The 22,913-nt window shown below is 49.9% G+C and overlaps 2 protein-coding genes across 2 annotated transcripts; both read left to right on the top strand.

Annotated features, from left to right (window-relative positions):
• Positions 1–1,801: 1,801 nt before the first annotated feature.
• CATIP (ciliogenesis associated TTC17 interacting protein) lies at positions 1,802–7,453 on the top strand (the record flags this gene model as incomplete). The annotated part of the gene is made up of 10 exons (XM_080932905.1): positions 1,802–1,826; positions 1,926–2,102; positions 2,356–2,553; positions 2,821–2,876; positions 3,808–3,894; positions 4,049–4,216; positions 5,162–5,286; positions 6,321–6,397; positions 6,656–6,744; positions 6,902–7,453. 10 exons carry the CDS (start codon positions 1,802–1,804, stop codon positions 7,451–7,453), a joined length of 1,554 nt encoding a protein of 517 aa, XP_080789031.1.
• Positions 7,454–13,034: 5,581 nt separating this feature from the next.
• SLC11A1 (solute carrier family 11 member 1) lies at positions 13,035–22,788 on the top strand. Its single transcript, XM_080932676.1, has 14 exons — positions 13,035–13,166; positions 13,987–14,109; positions 14,361–14,480; positions 16,971–17,077; positions 17,413–17,483; positions 17,806–17,873; positions 18,027–18,182; positions 18,809–18,967; positions 20,511–20,600; positions 20,697–20,816; positions 21,095–21,244; positions 21,570–21,643; positions 22,039–22,192; positions 22,291–22,788. Exons 2-14 carry the CDS (start codon positions 14,038–14,040, stop codon positions 22,402–22,404), a joined length of 1,455 nt encoding a protein of 484 aa, XP_080788802.1. The 5' UTR covers positions 13,035–13,166; positions 13,987–14,037; the 3' UTR covers positions 22,405–22,788.
• Positions 22,789–22,913: the final 125 nt, after the last annotated feature.

The following is a 22,913-nucleotide window of genomic DNA, read 5'->3' on the forward strand; positions in this document are numbered from 1 at the left end:
GGATGCACAGACTCAGCATGACTGCCTCTGGTCACGTCTTGGCTGTCAAGGATTAGCTATGTGACGTTTGGAAGCCAGTTAGCCTCTCTTAGTTTTCTCCATAAAACCCATATATTACCCCCATATGACATAATAAAGCACAGCAGCCAAGCATGGTAGTGCACACCCGTGATCCCAAAACCTGGAAGGCAGAGGGAGGATAATGACAAGCTCTAGACCAGTCTAAACTACAAAGTAAGAAATTTTTTATCTTGAAAAAAAAAAATCCTAATGTAGTAGCACATACTTTTAATCTCAGCACTCAGGAGGCTGAAGCAGACAGATCTCTGTGAATTCAAGGCCAGCCTAGTCTACAAGAGTGAGTTTTAGGACACCCAGAGCTACGTAGAGAAAAATTGTCTCCAAAAACAGTTTTTAAAAAATGTATACTTCAGAGGCTGAGATGCAGCTAGTTGGGAGAGTTCTTGCTTAGCATGCATGATGCGCTTCATAAACTAGGAATGGTGGCACATGCCCGCCTGTGATTGTAGGACTCAGGAGAAAGAGACAGGAAGGTCAGAAACTTAAGGTCATTCTCCAGCCTCAGGTACATAAGACCCTTTATCAAAACAACAAAACAAAACAAGGAAAGTACCATGGGCCAGGCTGGCCTGACAAACTGTCCAGCTGAGGACAGACGTGGTTTAACCATCTGCTATAAGGCTGGGCAGTGACGGCGCATGCCTTTGATCCCAACTCTCAAGAGGCAGAGGCAGATGGATCTCTGTGAGTTTGAGACCAGCATGGTCTACAGAGTGAGTTCCAAGACAGCCAGGGCTACACAGAGAAACTCTGCCTTGAAAAACCAAAAGGGAAAAAGAAAAAAAAAGAAAAGAGTTTGTCCCTCTCAGCACGACTGCCATTATGTCTACATGTATGAATGCTCTTCTGCCTACGAAGGGTTAGATACCAGTGACCGCGAGGATGACAGTCATCCAGTAAGATGACAAGGCATCCATACTCACAGATGAGCCGCAGAGTCCTCTGCAAGTGTATAGGCTGCTCTGCCTCCAGATTTCCTGACTGGCTGAAAGTTGCAGCTTGTGGAAAAAAGAAGATGGACAGCCTTGGTGAATCCCGAAACTAGAAATAGTTTCTACTGAATGGGCGTGGCTTTCCCACCATCATAAAGATGATGAATGAGAGCCTGAGACATTGGAGGTCAGAGACTATCTGTATTGGGACTAGCTCACAAGGATAATTGTCCGACCTTGAAGTAGATTCTGTGTGTGAGCCTAGGTCTGGCTTTAAACTCCCGATCTTCTAGTCTGGGAGTCATGAGAGCCAGGGTTATAGGCACAAGTCACTACTCCCCGCCTAATCTACTTCTTTGTATTATTATTGTTATATGCTTGGGTGTTTTGTTGGATGTATGTATATAGACCACGTAAGTCTCTGGTATCCACGGGGTCCAGAAGTGGGCGTTGGATCCTACAGAGCTGGAGACAGTTGTGAGCCATCTTGTGGCTGCTGGGATTCAAACCCAGGTCCTTTCGGAAAGCAGCCAGTGCTTTCAAAGGCTGAGCCACCTCCAGCCTCCTTAGTCCATTAGTACCCAAAGTTGTAATAGCCTTCTTTCCCCCTCACCTCTTAAGAATGTCAAAGGCTCCCTCTGCTGGACGACCTCTCAAGCTTGGGCTGAGCCCCAGAGCCTGACAAGTCTAAGTTCAGCAAAGTCGGTTGAGTGCCCTTTAAGAGGCAGTAACTAGCTTCTGGTTGCCATGGAGACTACTAGCCACAGACTGACTAGCCTCTCAAAAGCATGTCTTCCAAAGTTTCCCCCACAGGTGGGGAATGGGCTACTGGTCTGTTTGGGGGGGATATTTGTCCCTTATTCTACCCTTTTCTCTAGGATCTGACATATTAGCTTTTCCTTCCTCTTGTAGGCTCCAAAGCCAAGGACCACCAGCATTTAGGCCAGCAGCAACAACAGCAGCAACAACAACAGCAGCAGCAGCAGCAGCAGGAGGAGGAACAGCCATTCCCAGAAGCCAATGCGGAAGCCATCAGCTTCCTCAATTCCTTCCGTGAGCTAGATGGTGGGGCAGGCATGGGGAGGAGAGGTACAAAGCTGGGGACGAAGGAAGAGAGGAGGACTAGGCAGGCCCCATTTCTCTCTCCACCTGATCCTCTTGAGATTCAGAAAAGACCTGATGTGAATGGAGGGACAAGCCCAAGGGGGATGGCGTGTCTTCACCAGTCAGCACCCAGTGACGGCAAGAAAGAGTGGAGTAGCAGGGCTGGCTAGGAGGTAGGAGACATGGGAAGGGGGTCGAGAGGCTGGACCTGGAGAGAGTTTCTCTGTATGCAACACAGGACTGGAGGATATGCTTCTGTTCTTCCCCGAGACTCTGGCCATCCTCTCAGACACAGGGGAACCTCAGGGAGAGCTGACCATTGAGGTGCAGAAGGGGAAATATAAAGATGCCCTGGGTATCCTGGCCCACTGCTTACTGGTCCATGCCTCAAGCCGCGGCTCCCTAGACAAATCACTGTGTGGAAGCTCCCTCCTAGGTAGGGTTCTAGCTGCTGGCTGTCCCTCACATCTTCCCTCCATGGCCCTCATTTCAATCCATAGGTCCTTAATCAGGACCTGTTCCTTGACTTATCTGGGAGGGATTAAAACCTGGGGGGGGGGGAAGGCTGTTCCCAGCCACATACCCAGCACAAGAACAGAGCTGACCACCCTGTCATTTTCCCATGGCCACATTGCACCAGCCTTGAGCACCCTTTCCACTGGGTCCATCCTGTGACATCAGCAGTTGCCTCCCTGTACCCCAGGCTACCTAAACAAGAATCTGGAGCTAATGGAGCAGCACAGTCAAGAGTTCATTAAGGTATTTACCCCCAGCCTCCCCCAGCCTTGCCCCTGCCCCGGGATAAGCAAGAACATGGGCCTTAGAGGGTGGGAGGGACCCGAGTAGAATATCACACTCCTGTATACTACCAGCCGCACAGAAATTGATAACCAGTCACCCCCATTACTGCTGCTAATGTTTCCTGGATGTACAAACTGAGCCCAGCCCACTGGTGCCTCCTCCAGCCTGAAAGCCTGGCCAGCTTCCCAGGGCCACGTGACCTAGCCTTTCCCAGACCTGTCATTATTTAGGCTCCAAATCTTCTGACTCTATCCCCTTCACCCAGTTCCTTCAGAAACTTCCTCTGTGGGGCCATGACCTGTCTAAACTTGGGCCTAACGGCCTTCTCAGAGAATGTTCCCAGCTTCCAGCCTGTGTTTCGTTCTGAGGCACATAGCTGTTCATCTTTCCTGATATACACTCTAGGCCTATTTCTGACTTCCACTATAAATGGAAGGTCTCTTTTACTCTCCCCCCACTTCCTTTTTTGAGGCAGTCTCATATCCAGACTTGCCTCAAACTTGGTATGTAGCTGAGAATGATTTTGAACCCCTGATTCCCCAAGTGCTGGACCACCACAACAGGCTATGAAGCTTTTTGTTCATCTGTTGTCTGCCTGCCTGTCTGTCTTATTTTTATTTATTTTTTTATTTATCGAGACAGGGACCTTTGTCCTATTTTGTTTATAGAAAATAAGACTGACATTTGCCTATGATCTCAGTGCTTAGGAGGCTGAGGCAGGAGAATTATTCCAAGTACAAGGCTCTCCTGGGCTACACAGGAAGTCCCCGGTCATTCTGAACTATTTTGTCTCAGAAAAACAAATTACAGACAAACACCCATAAAGAAAGGATTGGAGCTAGCCTCTCAAGAGCAAGCACCTGATTCTCCCGTGTGCTCTGTTCCTCAGTTTCCCATCCTCCCCATGGAAAGGAAGATGAGCATCCTGAAGCAGGATGACCAGTTTGTTATGACCAGAAGCATCAAGGAGGGTGAGGTAAGAGTGAAAGCCAAGTGGGAACCTCTCCCACACCCTCAGAACCACAGCAGGGACAAGCTGTGTGAGACCAGCCTCGACACCCAACACTCTACTCCAACACCTCCTGCTTCTTCTGAACTCCAAGTCTCTGACTCAGATCTGCCCCAAACAGGAAACGAAGACTGGAGTCTCTGTTTTCCCCTGTAAATCACTCAAGGGCTTTGTCTCCAGTGCCGCCAATGTGGTGTTACTAAGAGTGATGGCTTGGCAGCAGTCGGTGCCCAGCAGCGCTCGCTTTCTAGCCTTGGACGCCGAGGGCAAGCTTTGCTATTGCACCTATGTGAGTACTGTCTCTAGGCAAAGGAATTGGGCTGGGGAAAACTAGAAGGGTCATGAAGACCACTGAGGTGGGAAAGACAGATGCGATGGGTGGGGGGTGGTAACCAAGGTGGGTTCGGTATAAGTCCTGTAGGGGGGGATGAGATATGGGGCAACAGCAGTTAGATGAACTTGATAGAAGGAAGGTTGAGGATGGAGCACCTGGGAATTAGCGGGGAAGTGAAAGGTGGGACGCAGCCTTCTTTGCACAAAGGTCAGTACACAAGAAAAGCATCATGGAAGCCTGCTTCCTAAATCCACGCCTTCTAAGGCTAGAGATATGCTCAGTGGTGCAAGATGAGGCCCTGACTTGGATCCCAGATCCATGTGAGTGCTGAACACTTAGAATCCTAGAACTGTGGAGGTAGACAGTCTGGATGCATCAGGCAGCCTCAGGTGCCAGTGAGAGAGCCTGTCTCAAAACCAAGATGAGTGCAGAGAGATGTCTCAGTGGTTATAAGCACTTATGGTTTTTCAGAAGACTCAGGATCAGCTCACAGAACACACATAGCAGCTTACAACCTTCTATAACCCAAGTTCCAAGGGATCCATATACATATGTATGTATACACACACACACACACACACACACATGTGTATACAACAATATATATATGTGTTGGTAAAACATTCATACACATAAAAAATTAGATTTTAAAAGAAAATAAGCACCATAGATAGCTCCTGAAGAGCCCACATACTTGCACATGCATGCTAAACACCCCCACACATGTGCACCTGTGAGGAGTCCCTAACTTATCCTGAGAACTCTTTGTGTCACGAAAGGAACTGAATAGCTAAGCTTTGATTACCAGTGGTGAGCCGGAATGAAGACCCGAGGAGAAGGAAAGGGCTTGAGGAGATGGGGACAACCGTCTCACCATATTCTCCACTCTGGTTGCTGTAGAAATCCCTGGGTTTCCAGACGATCCGAGTGGGCAACCAGCAGGCTGAAATGTTCATCGTGGAGCAAACAATACACTCTGAAGAGGGCATCCCCTTCTCCTGCCAATCCTATCTGCTCTCTGATGGGTGAGCCACTTGTGGGGAGGACCGAGGTGACCATGTCACATAACGTATGAGAGCTCCGGGTGAAGAAAAAATGGCCATGGGGTGGAAGATGTTCATGGGGCACAGGAGTCACTATTATCCCCAGGATGCTGCCAGGAAATGTCAGTGGGATCTGGGTGTACCTTTGCTTTGCTCATTTCATTTGCTTAAAAAACAAAAACACAGTGAGCTCAAGCTGGCCTCAAATTCACAGTACCCCTGCCTTAGTACCTTAGGTGCTGGGATTACAGATGTGCTTTGGGCAAGGCATGATGCTTGCTGTTATCTGGGACAGGACCCAAGAACAATAAAGATAAAGAGAGAAAGCATTGTAATCATAGGCCCCTAGGCAGCTCTCATGAGGACGCGGTGGACAATATGTCACAAGATGAGCTGGCGATAGGGGCTCACACCTGAGTTTCCAGTTCTTAGGAAGCTGACACAGGAGGGTGGCTTCAGGTCTGAGGGCCATCTATAGTAGTAAGTTATTCCCTCGAAAAGGTCCATACAAGTCAAAAGGATGGCTCAGCTGGAAAGGTGGTGAGGGAGCTTGCTGCCAAATCTGATGACCTGAGTTCGAGTCCTGGAGAACCCACTTGGCAGGAGAGAACCAACTCCTACAAGTTGTCCTCTGACCTCCACACAAGCATGTGTGTGAATGGTGTGTGTGTGTGTGTGTGTGTGTGTGTGTGTGTGTGTATGCATGTGCACGCGTGTGCACGCAGTGTTGGTTTCTGGCAAGCTGTCTGGCTGCTGTCAGGGCTCTGGCTCTTTTTAATGTGCCAGTTGGTAGACAGCTGGGTAGACAGCTTTCTCTTCTTATTCTGAGGATGCCAATCCTTTCTGATTGGAGCCCCACCATTATGCCTGTCCATTGACCTTAGTCATTTCCCAGAAGGCTTTCTTTACACTGGGGGGTGGGAGTGGGAGCCACGACTCATTCGTTGTGCGGGTACCATTCAGTCACTGCCCGGTGGTACCGGAGCGCTCTCCCCGACTTCTGTATTGCCCTGCAGGCACCTGGCTAAGAGAGTCCAGGTAGGCTCTCCAGGATGTTGTATCATCACCAAGATGCCCCTCATAAGGGAGGAGGGTAAGTGGCCCGGGGCAGGATGGGGCAGTGAAGGGGAAATGGGTGAAGCTCGGCCTCTGGTTTAGTTTGGAAAGGAACCAGCGCTCTAGGGACGGTACAGGATTCTTGAGCAGGTAAAGAGAAGGCAGGTTTCCAGCCCCTGGCTGGGTTAGGGTGGACCTCTGAAGGTAACTCTGCCCCTATGTGACAGTTCCTGGGATCCTCCCCTATTTGTTGAGGGATGGATGGGTAAGCAGTTCCCTTGTTCACTCCACTCAGATGTGTTTGAGCCTCCGCCCACATTTGATCGGAAGCCCCTGGTGTGGGAGGAAGACTTGGAGCTTTACTCGAAATTCCTGGACAGGAAGGTAAGAAGTGGCTGCGGCCTGGGGGTCTGCTGTCCTATTATGGACCAGGAGTGCTGAAACGCACCAATCAGGGAGATGATGTAGTGGGGGGGGGGGTTGTCCTGGCCAATCAGAGCTGTGCTCAGCTCCAGTGCTGGACCGCCCTATGCCCGGCTAGGAGCAGCTGCGCCTCAGCCACACCAGCTATCTGCGGCAGCACCCCGAGGCCCAAGCACTGGTCTCCGACTTCCTGATGTTTCTGCTGCTCCGCCGGCCAGAGGACGTGGTCACCTTCGCTGCCGAGCACTTCGGGCCCTATGCAGCGCTGCGCTCGCCTATCCCAGCACTGCGATCCTCACACCAGCCCAGCCCCTTCCGCCCTCTTGAGGAAGAGGAGGAGGAAGAGGAGGAGAAAGAGGAGGAGGAAGAAGAAGAGGAAGAGAGAGGGGGGGAGGAAAAAGTGGAAGAGGAGGAGATAGAAGGTGACTATTTGTATGTCGATGAGGATGAAGACTTCGAGGAGGAGGAGGACATTGACTATGACAATTACTATGGCAGCTACGAAGACGAAGACAACTACGATGTTGACAATGACGATGTTGACCATTTTGATGATGATATTGACGAAGTTGACTACGACGATGATGTCGATGACGTCAAAGTCAAATTCGACAACATCAATGTCGACGATGACAACAACAACCAGGGTTTGGATCTGGGAAAGAACTAGGACGGCTGGAAGCCGGACACTGGGACTGGCTGGGGCTGCAGCTTCAGTGGGAGATAAGCAGGGTCCTTCCCGGGTGCTGCTCTGCCGGCAGGGACTGTATTTGACCCTCTCTTCTTGTCAAAAATGGGAAGCTTTAATTTCGTTTACCCAGCGAGTTTCATCTTTTCTTTCTAGAGTCTATTTTCACAGTTATGGCTATTTCAAAGAAAATAAAATTAAGGTCTCTGGCCAGATGTGTTGGCTCAGCATCTGAAATCCTAGCCCTCAGGGCCCTGAGCCAGGGGGGCTGCTTTGAGTTCAAGGCCAGCCAGCACCACAAAGCAAGACCCTCTCAAAGCCTTAGCTAGTGCTTCAGGTCCCCCATCAATACATACACACATGAGACTGTCCAGATTGCAAGGGGCCCCCAGCTACCCTGTGAGAAGGAAAGAAAAGCAGAGGCTCATCACCACCTTCTGGTTCCTTGCTCACCAGCAGTTCTGGCCAGTGGCTTGTCTGCCTAATGCCGGCTGTGAGCTCAGTAGAGAGTGTTAGGCAAGAACCTCTGGTAGTTGGGGTGCAGACACCTGTGCCTACATTAGTGTCTCTGGCCATCAGCCCAGCTGCTTTGAAATGAGAGACTCCAGAGGAACTCCAAGGTGTAATGTCTTGGCAACAGAGCTGAGGAACATAAGGGAGGATAGTGTCTGTCTGTCTCCCAGAAATCACCTCAGGAGGCTTCAGACAGGGCTGCCAAGTTGGACAGTGGTGGCACACACCTTTAATCCCAACTCTCAGAAGGCAGAGTCAGGCAGGTCTCTCTGAGTTGGAGGCCAGGCAGGTCTACAGAGCAAGTTCCACCCATAATCCCAACACTTGAGAGGCTGAAGCTAGCCTAGAGTACATGATGAAAAAATAAACAGCATAGCTAAGGATGGATGGGCTAAGTCAGTCTCAGGGTGTGTGAACACACGTGAGGGTACATGTGTATAGATGCCGTCGTGCCAGTGAGCACTCCATCTTTTACCTTGAGGCAGGACCTCTCTCGTTTCTACACCTGCAGATGTGTATGGTCTAGAATAGATAGCCCAAAAGTTTCAGAGTGTTTCTCCTGTCTCTGTCTCCAGCCTTGCCATTGAGGCGCTGGGGTTGCAGCTTCAAGCCACCACATCCAACTTCTGTGACTTGTTTGCTTTAGAGATAGGAATGCACTGTGCAGCCCTGACTGCTCTGGGACTCACCATGTAACCACGAAGCTGGCCTTGAACTCAAATCCACCTGCCTCTGCCTTTGAGTGCTGGGATTTAAGGCCCGTGCCACCATGCTGGGTCACATCTAGCTTTTATGTGGGCTTGTCTGGGTCAAAGGCCCTGACACCAGAAACCATGTAGAAACCCATGATCCATGTCCCTGTGGACCATAAAGAGCAAATAAGCTACCTTGTCAGAGATAGCAATGAATGTAGATGCACAGTTGAGAAAGAGGGACATGGAAGACTTCTGTGACAACCCTTACCTCTGCCCCACCCCAAACAGTAACAGCCTAATAGGAAGCTAGGTAGAGAATCCTTAATCCTGACAGGATGGAGGGCTTTCAGCAGGAGCTCAGCATGGAAGGACTCAGCTCTATTTAAGATGCAATGCTACAGTGAATTTATAGATAATGCAGATTGAACTCCCCCCTGGGGGGGGATGGGCAGATCACAAGGCCAGCCAGGGTAGACAGGGAAGGACTGGGTAGCAATGTGATCAGGGTATATGATGTGAAATTCCCAAAGAATCAATAAAAATACTATGTTGAAAAAAAGAAAAAGAGAGGCTGAGGCAGGACAATGAAGAGCGACAAAGTCAAGGACGGCTTGTACTACAGAGGGAATTCTGGGTCAGCCTGGGCGAATCAGTTAAGTCTTGTCCCCAAATAAAAAGCGAGAGAGGACATATGCCGGGACATATCAGTACTCAGTGGTAGATCACATAGTTAGTACCAGTGAGGACCTACTTTTGGCAAAACTGAGCAAAACGCAGGCTCACTAGTCCTTTGAAAGTGCAAACCAGTCCTCTGATGGCCTTTCCTTCATTCATCCTTCAGCTAAATCTCATGTTTCCTGGAAATCATCACCATGAGGGAACCTCTCCTGCTTAGTTGGAACACCCTCACTTAAAATCACTCTACCACAGAGCCTGTAGTTTAGATACACTACACGAAAAGGTCTTGCTGACTACGTGAGTCCATTGTGACTGTTAGAAAAAAATACCCCAGGACTGGAGAGTTGGCTCAGTGGTTAGGACCCAGTTCGATTCCCAGCACCCACACGGAGGCTTGCCACTTACTCAGGTACCAGGAGTGAGTGTGACACACAGACAAACGTGCAGCACTCGATCTACAATGTTTAAAAAGAAAGTGACAGAGGCCCAGGGTGGCAGCACATACCTGGAATACCAACATCTGGAAGGCTGAGGCAGGAGAATCTTCAGTTCAAGGTCAGCATGGTGATGAACGGAAGGGTTGTCTCAAGTCTGTGTGTGTGTGTGTGTGTGTGCGCGCGCGCGTGTGCGCACACACATGTGCTTGCACAAGTGTGGGCAATGCCCGCATATCCAGAAGAGGCTGTCAAATCCTCTGAAGCTGGAGTGACCTGACATGGGTGTTGGGAACTGAACTCAGCTCCTCTGCAAAAGCTGTGCATGCTCCTAACCCCTGAGCCATTTCTCTGCCCAGTTCTGCGTATTTGTTTGCTTGCTTGCTTGGGTATTTTTGTTTGCTTTTTGTTGTTGTTGTTTGTTTTGTGATTTTGCTGGAAGACGAGGTTGAGACAGGAACTCAGGAAGCATAGACTTGTCACACCTGTATCTCCTAGACTCAGTTGTGGGCTGCCATATCCTATCTATGCTGGGAATGGGACCCGCTGCTAGGCAGACGCTCTCCCAAATGAGCTACATCCCTAGCCAGCCTCTCAAACCTCACCTGTGAGAGTAGAGGCCTTGTGACCTCATAGCATCCCTAAGAGTGCCACCTCTTAACATGATCATCACCTTGGTAGTGACTTTGGCACATAAATGTTGTGGGATTACAACATTCAAACCAGAATGGCGGGCAAACCTGGGAAGCCACTGTGAGCATCACTGTGACATTTGACTTCCAAAAAACTGATGGCAATGGCCGCAAATGAAGTCCAGTTTGCTCTTAATTTCACTTTGTAAACCAAGCTGACCCTGAATGGTAATCCTCCGGCCTTATTTTTTCAAGTGTCTGAATTACAAGCAGATATGGGCTACCATACCCAATCTAGCATGGCTATTTATATTATCTAATGCATCAGAATTCCATAATGTTTTAACCCCAAGTGACATTCCTTTGCATGTCTACACTATGTTGTATTTATCCATTTATTGACAGACATGTGCCTGGTTTCTATGCCTTGGCTAATATGAATAATGTTGCTAGGAACAGGTCTTCTAATGTCTGCTTGCATTTCTACTTTTACTAGAGTTGAAATACTGACATTGACCCAATGTCATGGAGCAGTATCTAATGTCCCCAGTTTCTCTCAGATAAGTTATCTGTGGATGGGTGTATGAACACATGGGTACATTAGGTCCTGTTCTGTTGGTTCACATGTGGTTTCCTTACCTACCACATCTCAACACCACAGGGCTCCTCCAAGTCACCTCTGCTCTTCCAGAGGTCCCGAGTTCAATTCCCAGCAACCACATGGTGGCTCATAATCATCTGTAATGGGATCTGACTTCCTTTTCTGGTGTGTCTGAAGACAGCTACAGTGTACTTATATAAACAAAATAATTTTTAAAAATATATTTATTATATATAAGTACACTATAGCTGTCTTCAAACACACCAGAAGAGGGTATCTGATCTCATTATAGATGGTTGTGAGCCACCATGTGGTTGCTGGGATTTGAACTCAAGACCTCTGGAAGAGCAGTCAGTGCTCTTAACTGCTGAGCCATCTCTCCAGCCCACAAAATAATGTTTTTAAGCTTGTTTAAATGGAACAAGGGCTGGGTGGCTCAGTGCATCAGATCATTTGCTTTGTAAGCATGAGAACCTGAGAGGTAATCCTTAGCAGCATATATAAAAAGGCGGGCATAGCTACAGAGTTGGAATTTAGAGATAGGTGGCTCCTGAGGCCAGCCAGCTTGACCAAATGGCTAACTCCTGCTTCAGTGAGACACCTGGTCTCCAGGTAGGAGACAAGAGAGTGACAGGGGAGGACACTTGATGTCATGTTCTGGACTCTGTATGACTGTGCGATGGTGCAGCCATCACATGCATTTATCACACACACACACACACACACACACACACACACACACCCATCAGCCCCAGACTTACAGTTGCTCATGTTCAGTCTGCAGGCCAGGCATACAACGAACTTTACAGTTTAATTTCCTGTTACATGTATTAATACTCTTATTGCCAAGTAGTGATTCACTTACCTGTTGATTGACAGCTCAGATAATGCCAGCTTCTGGTTATTACAAATAATATTGCTGTAAACATCACATGGAGGTTTTTGTTTGGAGATATGTTTAATTTCTCTGGGGTAAATTCCCAGGAGTTCATTCTGTGATGTGAACACAGAATTCATCCATGACTCTCTGAGACCCTCAGAGGTCCATAGGACAGAAGGATTTTTTACCTCCCTTCCACCTTCCCCTTAGGTCAACCAATGCCCCTTGAACTCCCATTAGAGATGAAAGATCTGACAGGGTATGGGTCTCTGTATGAGCATGTGTGTGTGTGTGTGTGTGTGTGTGTGTGTGAAGCTGCCATGAGATGTTAAACATCAATACCCAAATGGCAGGAAGTACCTGAAATCAGAGGTAATTTTGGAAGCAAAGAACCTGGAGTATCTGGAATGAAGCCAGAGTTGATATGGAACACAAGGTATCCAGGAGAGGAACGAGGGTCAAAGCCATGGGTTACCAGCCCCTTCCGCCACAACTGGCCACTTCTGCCTTTGCTGAGTGTTTCGAAACAGCAAGTGTGTGAAATTGTGAGCATGCCCTTGATGATGTGGAGATGAAGTCCAGCAAGGATGGGAAGGGCGTGGGTTCCCCACTCTTACTCACTCTTACCAGCACCCACAGAAGGGAACAGATTGAGAAGCTGCCAGGCCTGGCCTGGTGATCACACACAGAGTAGCCTGCCACCCGCGTCCTCATGATTCGTGAGTGGTGGCCTCCAGGGACCTAATGTGATTTAAGAGGGGGTGATTTGAGGTGGCAAGGAAGACTTATAGTCTCTGTGGGGTCTCTGGGCTGCCAGACACACTGGAGTCAGGCACTTCTGTGGATTATAGCTGAAGGAAGAGGCCGAGCAGCTGAGGGAGGGGTTGAGGTGGGGGCTTGGCTTACCCTTCTCTGGGCCTCCTGTCTCACAAACCTCCTGACTCAAGAGATTTGGATTGGAGAAGTACGGTGCTCACTGGGAGGGAAGTGATTCTGGAAACCTCCACTTGATGCATAGGTGGACCAGCCAGTTGAGGGGAGTGGAGGTCGTGGGAGGAAGCAGGTAGCTGGAATCCAAGGCTCTTGAAAGAAGCATACACCCACCTAGCATCCTGGGGTCCCCGACAGGTGACAAGAGCCCCCAGAGGCTGAGCAGGCCCAGTTATGGCTCCATTTCCAGCCTGCCTGGTCCAGCATCTCAGCCAGTGCCTTCCCAGGAGACCTACTTGAGTGAGAAGATTCCCATCCCCAGGACAGAAAAGGTAGGAATGTTAGAAATATCCTCACCGCACCCTGGGTCCTACCAGATCCTCCAAGATCTTGCAGGCTGGGGAGGGGACATCTTCTGTGACCATGGCAGTGATTAAAGGAGCTGCTCTCTTAGTTATTTGGGGAAAAAAAAAAACCGATTAAATGGTTCTCAAGAAGACCTCAGCTTTTCCATGGGGGAAAAGAGCTTGGAGACTATTTTGGCATTAGAAGAAGGAAGCACCTAGGCACGTACACAGAGATAGAGAAGCATCAACCTGGTTCTGGGATGTGTCCATTATATAACATGCACGTGGAGGTCAGAGGACAACTTGTGAGCCAGTCCACTTCTACTGTGTGGGTTCCAAGTTTGGTGCCTTTAATCGCTGAGCCCCCTCTGGGTCGGTCCCCATTGCCACAATCTAAGCAGATTGCTAGGCAGATTCCAAACACAAAAATAGAGTTGGGTGACTGAGACCTCAGTGGTCCCCAGAGAGAAGAGCCTGAGGAATGGGAAAGGTCCGGGGAGGGAAGAGCTGGAACGGGAAGGTTTAACTACAAGTTCCCTTTCTTGGGACTCTGACAAGCCTGAAAGAGGCAGACAGGTCACGTGCTGGTCAGCTGCAGAGGCTGCCGCTGAACACGGCCCATCCAGAAAGCAGAGCCATAGTGACTCAGCAAATGTCACTGGTCCCTCATGGTAGGGACAGCGGTTGCACTGGGTGGGTGATGGAGAACAGGGCTGGCCAACCTGACTGAGAGCCCTTCTGAGTTTTTAGCTGAGGTCAAAGGCAACCCAGTAGCAAACAAGACTTATCTGCTTACACCCCCCAGGGTACATTCAGCCTGAGGAAGCTGTGGGCATTCACAGGGCCTGGTTTCCTCATGAGCATCGCTTTCCTTGACCCGGGGAACATTGAGTCGGACCTTCAAGCTGGTGCTGTAGCTGGATTCAAAGTACTGAGTCTGGGCCTCCATGATGACTTTGTGGGGAGGGTGGTGTCCTAGCTAAGACCGTGAAGACCGAAACTCTCCAGAGCAGGCTGCACGGGTGGGTGGTGGTCCTGAGGATAAGGATTCAGTTCATGTGGGGCAGGAAAAGGTCCTTGGGGAAGCCCCTCCAGAAAGGAGGATGTAGGGGTAGTCTTCCTACCCACCCCTTGTCTGAGAGAGGCTGTTCTGGCTGAGGCTCTCCTCTTTCCTCACAGCTGCTCTGGGTACTGCTCTGGGCCACTGTCCTAGGCTTGCTCTGCCAACGGCTAGCTGCCCGGCTGGGCGTGGTGACAGGCAAGGACTTGGGTGAAGTCTGCCATCTCTACTACCCTAAGGTGAGCTGGGAATGGGCAGAGAGGTCGTGGACAGAAAGCACCTGAGTTCTCAAACCCTGAGCAGCTCTTGATAGCTTCCATAATAAAATAAATACACCATCAGCTCCTAGGCTTTACAAGTCTGGCTGGCAGAAAAACAAACAAACAAACAAACAACCCCCCCCCAAAAAAAAAAAACAGGCTAAATTTGTAGCACACAGACAAAGTCCCATAGCCCAGGGTCAGTGACTGGGTCACTCAAGACCACTCAAATTACACCATGGTATATTTCAAAGGGATTTTTTTTTTTATCTTATGAGCTCACTTTCTTGGGTTTTGTTTTGTTTTGTTTTGTTGTTTTTTACGAGATTGGAGATTCAATCCAGGGGTTCCTGCATGCTGGATGAGCAAGCTAAGCCAAACTATATCTCCAGCCCCTTTCAAAGGGACTTAATTCGATTTAACCCTTTCAGAAGTCAGAAGGGCTATAGGTCCCAGGGCAAAAGGTGTCACAAAAGCTGATGCCCGAACACCATAGGAACCCCAAAGCAGCTATTTGCTTCTAGAAGCTTTCAGCAACTGCTTAACTAACCATGAGAGGGGCTGGAGCTTAGGGTCCTTGTTGCGTTAAATTCTAAAAAATGCACCATCCCACGATATAACCGGCTACTCTCCAGCCCCAGCGGTCTCACTGTCTCCACGGCTAGCCCCAGTATAGACTGCCCATCTCATGACTCTCTTGCTGTAGATTCTGCTCACATTTCCAGCCATCCGTCCCCTGTGGTTAGCTGTTGCTAATCCCAGTAACCAGGTAAAATCAAAACTCTAGAGGCTTGTAATTTATCAGTCAGATTTATATCAGTAAATTCTCACTCCACAAAAACGTCCACACAGTAAACTCAGAGCCAATTGATATTGATGGAAACTGCCCACCTAGATAAGACAACCTGTCCTGTAATTATCCATCCCTTATACGTTATTCATAGCTACCTGTGGATATTTAAAGATCTGGATCTCTTTGTCTTCCTCCATCTTTCTTCCTCCCTCCTCTCTCCTCACCCCTCCTCAATCCCCCCCTCCATCCCTCCTCAAAAACTCTCAGCCCACCCTCCTATTCTACTGTCCAATCACAGTCTCTAGCCTTGTCTTTCACCTGCCCTCACCTGCTTACAGACAGCAATCTACAGGTCCTCTTCGATGTTACTACCAAGAATGCCTAAGAGCAGGCCTGGTTTCTCTCCACCGCTATCTGAGTTAGTTTGTGTCTGTTACTGAAAGTCCATGAAGCTAAGTAGTTTAGTTTATTATCTATCTATCTATCTATCTATCTATCTATCTATCTATCTATCTATCTATCTAATCTTTTTATTTTTTAAAACAGGGTTTCTCTGTATAGTCCTGTCCTGAAACCCTGTAGACCAGGCTGACCTCAAACTCACAGATCCACCTGCCTCTGCCTCCTGTGTGCTGGGATTAAAGGCCTGCACCACTTCCGCCAGGCTATTTTATTTTACATCGTTGTTTATTTAGAGGCAGAGTCTCACTGTGTAGCCTGGAACTCAGAGAGACCCACATGCCTCTGCCTCCAGAGTACTGAGTTTAAAGCTGTACACCATCATGTCTGGCAAAACATTTAGTTTATTTAAAAAAAAAAAAGTTAAAGAGCTGGGCTTGATAATAGTTTAATCCCAGCACTTGGGAGGCAGAGGCATGTGGCTCTCCAGAAATTTGAGGCCAGCCTGGACAGTCAGGGCTACTTAAAGAGACCCTGGAGAGAGAGAGAGAGAGAGAGAACTGAGGGTGTAACACAATGGCAGAGCATGTGCCGGCATGCACAAGGTCTGAGCTGAAACACATCTCTACAGATTCAAGGAGCCCATCTCCGCTTAGCTTTATTTGGCATGGGGGAGGGGTGCATGGGGTTGGCCTCATCCCTGCCAGGCAAGCATTACCACACTGAGTCCTCTGACTTCTCTCTACTTTTTGTTTGAGACAGAGTCTCACCAGGCTGCACCAGGCTATCCTTGAACTTGTTTCTCTTCTTGCCTTAGCTTCAGGGCTGTTAGGCCAGCGTCATCAGCTTTGTCCTCTGCTCTAAAGGGTTCGGGCGCATCTCAACTCAAGGACCAAGGTTCCGACACACAAGTCCCTTCAAGACCGGAAACTGCCAGAGCAAGCTCCTTTAAGCGTGTCTTTTTTCTTTTTTGGTTTTGGTTTTGGTTTTTTTTTTTTTTTTTTTTTTTTCAAGACAAAGATGGGGTTTCTCTGTGTAACCCTGGCTGTCCTAGAACTCACTCTGTAGACCAAACTGGCCTGGAACTCACAGAGATCCAGTTGCCTCTGCCTCCAGAGTGCTGGGATTAAAGGCGTGTGCCCTCAAGGGGCCTGGCAATCCTGTCTTATAAAAGCAGCTGGCATCTGTAGACACACTCGCAGCCTCTCAGCACAGGGCAGAGAAGGTACAGGCAAGGGAAGCAAGCCTTTAAAGGAAGCAACATCTCTTCCCCATAGGTGCCCCGCACCCTCCTCTGGCTGACCATCGAGCTGGCCATTGTGGGCTCAGACATGCAGGAAGTCATTGGGACGGCTATCTCCTTCAATCTGCTCTCTGCTGGACGGTATCCTGCTAGGAAGCCCACCTCAATGCCAGGCTGCAGGGAGCCACTGTCTCCTTCCCAGGCCAAGCCCCCTCCCCCCCTCCCCGTCTATGTTATCACCCCATTTCCAGTAGAGCTGGTGGGATGTAAGGTGACTGTGAATCACACAACACACAGGCTGGGAATCTGTACCACACCTGGTCCCCTATCTGGCTTTGCCCTTCCTGGGTGTCTATGCATGCTTGACACAGTGACACACCCCATACTGCCCCTATCCTCAGCTGTCCTACCCCTCACTGAGGGTAGAAACTCCAGATCTGGACCAGGCTGGGCTGATCTGGTTTACTTGGTTTCAGCATCCCCCTGTGGGGCGGCGTACTGATCACCATTGTGGACACCTTCTTCTTCCTCTTCTTGGATAACTATGGTGAGAGAAAGCCCCTCTTCTGAAGAGATGAGAGCGGGCAGGGCTGTCCCTCATGGAGCCTTGGCTCCTCCCAGGGCTGTGGCTCCCCCTTGTTCCATCTGAATGGCTTGAGCAACTCACTCTGGTTTCTGTTTTCATTTTCTGCAACATGGGACAGAACATCCAGGCATCACAGGGCTGTGGTGAAGTTTCAATGAGGAAAAAAAAATATATGCTAAGCCCTTGGCCCAGTGCCCAGGACAAAGTGCTCACAACAGCCACTCTCAAGTGTTTATGTGACAGGGTTTTTTTCTTTTTTAATCTTCCTTCACTGTGCCCCCAGGTTTGCGCAAGCTCGAAGCTTTCTTTGGGCTCCTCATTACCATAATGGCTTTGACCTTCGGTTATGAGGTGGGATATCAGTTATACCCCTTCCCTCAAGATCACTCCCTTCCCTTCCAGGGTAGCCCCGGGGGTCTAGGGAAAGTCTTACCTGCCTTCAGCGATGGGGCAGAGGGGAAAGGATGGTTTTCTCTCTCGGGCTGACCAAGTTCCTTCCAACAGTACGTGGTGGCTCGCCCATCCCAGGGAGCACTTCTTAAAGGCCTGTTCCTGCCCTCCTGCCCGGGCTGTGGGCAGCCCGAGCTGCTGCAGGCAGTGGGCATTGTCGGCGCCATCATTATGCCGCATAACATCTACCTGCACTCAGCCTTGGTCAAGGTGAGCAAAGGGGAGGGAGCAACGGGGGAGGAGCCCATTTCTGAGCCTGGACTCGGGCCTCAGATGCCTTCCTTGAGGGTCTTAGTTAAGAATGGACTCGCTCTTGGTTCAGCCTGCCTTTAGTAACAGGTCTGAGGCAAATCAACAAAAACCAGGCAAGGCCTAGAAGCATCTGCATCCTCGTGTAGGGGACAAAGACAAGGACAAAATAAATAAAGAAGGGAACTGTGGATGGTGAAAGGAGCAACTAGTGGATAGATTAAAGGGTGGTATGGCAGACAGGGAGAATGGCAAATGCAAAGGTCCTGTGGTGGAAACGAACCAGACATGTTTGACGACAAAGCATGTTGGATGAAGGGGGGAGCAGTGGGTACCAGGGCTGAGTTAGAGAGGGGCCGCAAAACTCGGGTCTTCCTTCCTTCACATAATTGGTCACTGTGGTTCAGACCTCTGGCAAGGACAGAGGTAAGGGCAGGAGGCAGCTGACCAGGACCTGAACCAGACTACCACATAGGGGACATCCCGGAACTGTGACTCAGAGAAGACAGAAGTATGCATGTGGGGGTAGGGGACACTAGGGAGCTCTGAGGGACTTTGGTCCTTCCTTTCACTTCTGATCTTACTAGTCTAGAGAGGTAGACAGAGCCCGTCGGGGGGACGTTCGAGAAGCCAACATGTACTTCCTGATTGAGGCCAGCATCGCCCTGTCTGTGTCCTTCATCATCAACCTCTTTGTCATGGCTGTTTTTGGTCAGGCCTTCTACCAGCAAACCAACGAGGAAGCGGTGAGCCACACATACCCACCCCTCGTGCCCACCAGCTCTTTCAGGGACTCCAGGTCACGGGGCCACATCCTCCGGAGTCTCTGCTGGACTCTGAGCAGAGTCTTCTGATGTCTCAACTCCCAGATGACAGGTGTCAATCACTTTGAAGTCCTGCTTAGCTTGAGATGTTGCTTTGGTACCAGGCCAGGCATCACCTGAGATGCCCCAGGGTAAAGGGAGAGAGCCCTAAACCTTTGCTCTTGTATGTAGTGAACACAGGGAAGACATGAAGGAACAGGAAGGCAGCCCACCCAGAGAGAGCTCAGGGACGTTCAGAGCTAGAACAGTGCAGGGAAGAGGTGCAGGTGACGCAGAATGACAGAAACTAGGGCTGGGATCCCTGAGGGACCCTGACACTTCTGTTCCCTCTGGAGGCAGGAGCTGATCGGTGGGGTACCTGAGGGGACTGGGAGTCGCTAACCACTGCACTTGGAAGTCCTTGCTATACGTCTTGTGTGTTAAGGGTTCATCCGTTCTTGGGTGTCACGCCACCACTTAGCATGGGGGTTTTAAAGCCTAGTTTTTCTTCCTTCCTTCTTTCCTTTCTTTGTTTTTCTTTTTCTTTAAAGATTTATTCACTTAATGTACATGAGTACACTGTAGCTGTCTTCAGACACACCAGAAGAGGGCATCAGATCCCATTACAGATGGTTATGAGCCACCATGTGGTTGTTGGGAATTGAACCCAGGACCTCTGGAAGAGCAGTCAGTGCTCTTAACCACTGAGACATCTTTCCAGTCCCCTTTCTTTGTTTTTCAAGTGGGTGTTTCTTTGTGTAGCCCTAGCTGTCCAAGGCTGGCCTCAAACTCACTAAGATCCTCCTGCCTCAGCCTCCCAAGTACTGGCTTTAAAGGTGTGCTCCACCACCACACAGGGGAAGCCTGTTTTCAAGTTCGAGTGACTGCAGGTCTCTTGGATGAGGGGGGAGCTGTGGAATGTAGCCCCAAGCCCCTAAATCTTAACAACAGATTCACAGTAAGAGAAATCCTAGCACTCAGTAGGCAAAAGAAGACAGATCTTTGTGAGTTCAAGGTTAGCCTAATCTACATAGGGAGTTCCAAGACAGACAGGGCTACATACAGACACTTTATCTCAAAGAAAAAGAAAAAGAAAAAGAAAAAAAAAACAACAACAACCAAAAAACAAAATCAAAACCCAAACCATTATCAGCAAAGTGTGTCTGGACAGGTTTAGCCTGCAGGGCCTCCGGTTTCCTTTTTGTTTTGTTTTTTTGGGTTTTTTTGTCTTTTGTTTTAAGACCAGGGTTTCTCTGTGTAGCCTGAGCTGTCCTGGAACTCGCTCTTTAGACCAGGCTAGCTTCGAATTTACAGAGCTCTGCCTGCCTCTGCCTCCCAAGTGCTAGGATTAAAGGCATGCATGACCAACATTAACCAGGGCTGGATCTCAGGTTTTTAACTCGGGTTGGGGCCTGGCTGGGGTCCTGAGTTTCCAAAAGTGAGCTTGTGTTTTCCCACCTCCCCCTTACTGACTTCCTGCCTGTAGTTCAACATCTGTGCCAACAGCAGCCTCCACGACTATGCTAAGATCTTCCCCAGGGACAATAACACAGTGTCAGTGGATATTTATCAAGGAGTAAGTGCCACTCAGACCCAATGTTTGGTCACGCCTTGTCTGGAGTGGGGCCTCTATTGGGCGGGGCCTCTGTCTGACCACGCCCCTTCCGTCTAGGGTGTGATCCTAGGCTGTCTCTTTGGCCCTGCGGCCCTCTACATCTGGGCAGTCGGTCTCCTGGCAGCGGGGCAGAGTTCTACTATGACAGGCACCTATGCAGGACAGTTCGTGATGGAGGTTTGTATCGAGGGCCCAAGGACAGCAGATGAGCTGTCTCTCTGAGTTGCAGATGGGTAAGAGATGACAGACAGAATCCCCCAAAGCTGTTTCATATTCAGCAACCAATTAGGGAGTCCTACCTCACCCATTCATTCTTTCTCCCACCAACAAGAGTCAGAGCTGTCCCCATTTCCAAGACAAAAAGATGCGTGCGCGTGGATGGGGGAGGGGTTGGGAGTGGGTGTCTGAGGCAACTGAGGCCACGTAGCCCCACCAGGGCGCTTGGTCCCACCCAGGGTTTCCTTAAGCTGCGGTGGTCTCGCTTCGCACGCGTCCTTCTCACTCGCTCTTGCGCCATCCTGCCCACTGTGCTGGTGGCTGTCTTCCGCGACCTGAGGGACCTGTCCGGCCTCAACGATCTACTCAATGTTCTGCAGAGTCTACTGGTGAGACCCCCATGGTCTAGATAATAAGGAGCACAGCAGCGCCCCCTCCCGAGTCCTACAGGTTTTGCTCTAAACCCTCACAGGATTCTACAGCCCCACTAAAAAGCGAGAGTCCCCACTGTCCAAAAGCAATGCATTGGGTTGGTTGGTGGAAGGCTGAGCTGGCATTCAAATTCCAGCAGTCTGAGAGCCCTGCATACAGAATACTGCTCAGGGCTCTTAGGGAACATCTCTAAAGGCTCCCAGCCAGAGGAGAGGCCGGACTCCCACTCCCTGCTGTACCAAAGCAGGGTCTCTCAGCCTCAGTTTCCCCCACTCTCCACAGCTGCCCTTCGCTGTGCTGCCAATTTTGACTTTCACCAGCATGCCAGCTGTCATGCAGGAGTTTGCCAATGGCGGGTGAGTCCTCCTTTCCCAAACCTCCTCCGCATCACTTTCTAGTCTCAGAACTGTTACCTCCACCTTCCCACAAAACCAAGGCCCCAAGACCTTAAAGGACTTGCCCACTGTCACAAAGCTACTAGGTATGGGGACCAGGATTTGGTGGGGGCTGTTTCTAGGACCTTACCTTCAGCACGTTTCTTGCCAAGTCCTGTCAGTAAACGGAGCCTGAAGAGCCCCCAAGTGGCTAACGGGGTCTGTCCGCTCTAGACCACACAGGTCAGAGAAGGTGTCCGGCTTCCTGCTAGTGCGGAGCTAGCTGGAGGTCCGGAGGGTGGGGGTCGGTGGGGAGACCATCCAGATAGATGGTCCAGCTGGAAACAGCCAGGCCCGAGCATCCATCCCTTCCCCAGGTTGAGCAAAGCCATCACTTCCTGCATCATGGCACTGGTCTGTGCCATCAACCTGTACTTTGTAATCAGCTACCTGCCCAGCCTCCCGCATCCTGCCTACTTTGGCCTTGTGGCTCTGCTCGCCGCCGCTTACTTGGGCCTTACTGTTTATCTGGTACTGGGGTCAGCCAAGGGTTAGGGAGGGCAGGAGAGGGAGACGCTGCGGGTTTCTGCAGAGCTCTGGCCTCTCCGACACTCGTGGTCCTTTCCTAGGCCTGGACCTGTTGCATCGCACACGGGGCCACCTTTCTGACCCACAGCTCCCACAAGCACTTCCTGTACGGGCTCCCCAGCGTGGAGCAGGAAGGCGTGGAGAGTTCTGGATGACGAGCATAATGCAGTGACCCAAAGCTTCCAGCATAGAGGCAACCGGAGGGACACCGCAGCACAATCCGAGGTCCCCTGCCGGCTTTCTGGATTACCCGCTTCCAGTTTGGACAAGTGCTTGACCTCAGAGTAAAGTGTGCTAGGGCACACACCCACCTTACCACAACCCAAGAGACTTTAAAAAACGCAATGCCTGGGGCTAGAGGGATGGCTCAGCTGTTAAGAACACTAGCCGCCCTTTCAGAAGACAGGGATTCAATTTCCGGCATCCACGCGGTGGCTTTAAACTGACTGTAACTCCAGATCCAGGGCATTCAATACCCTCTTCTGGCCTTCTTCACTGGTACTTCTGTGCCCGTGGTTCGCAGACAAACATGCAGGCAAATCGCCCATATACATAAAATTACTTAAACAAAACGGTGTCTGGTGCTTAGCTCCTAAAAGATATCCAGAAACTATTTATTTGGTTCAATCTTGGAATCCTTGCCCTAAGATAGTGCAAGGCTGAG

This window comes from Micromys minutus (assembly GCF_963924665.1).
Source record: "Micromys minutus genome assembly, chromosome: 19".
NCBI lineage: Eukaryota > Metazoa > Chordata > Mammalia > Rodentia > Muridae > Micromys > Micromys minutus.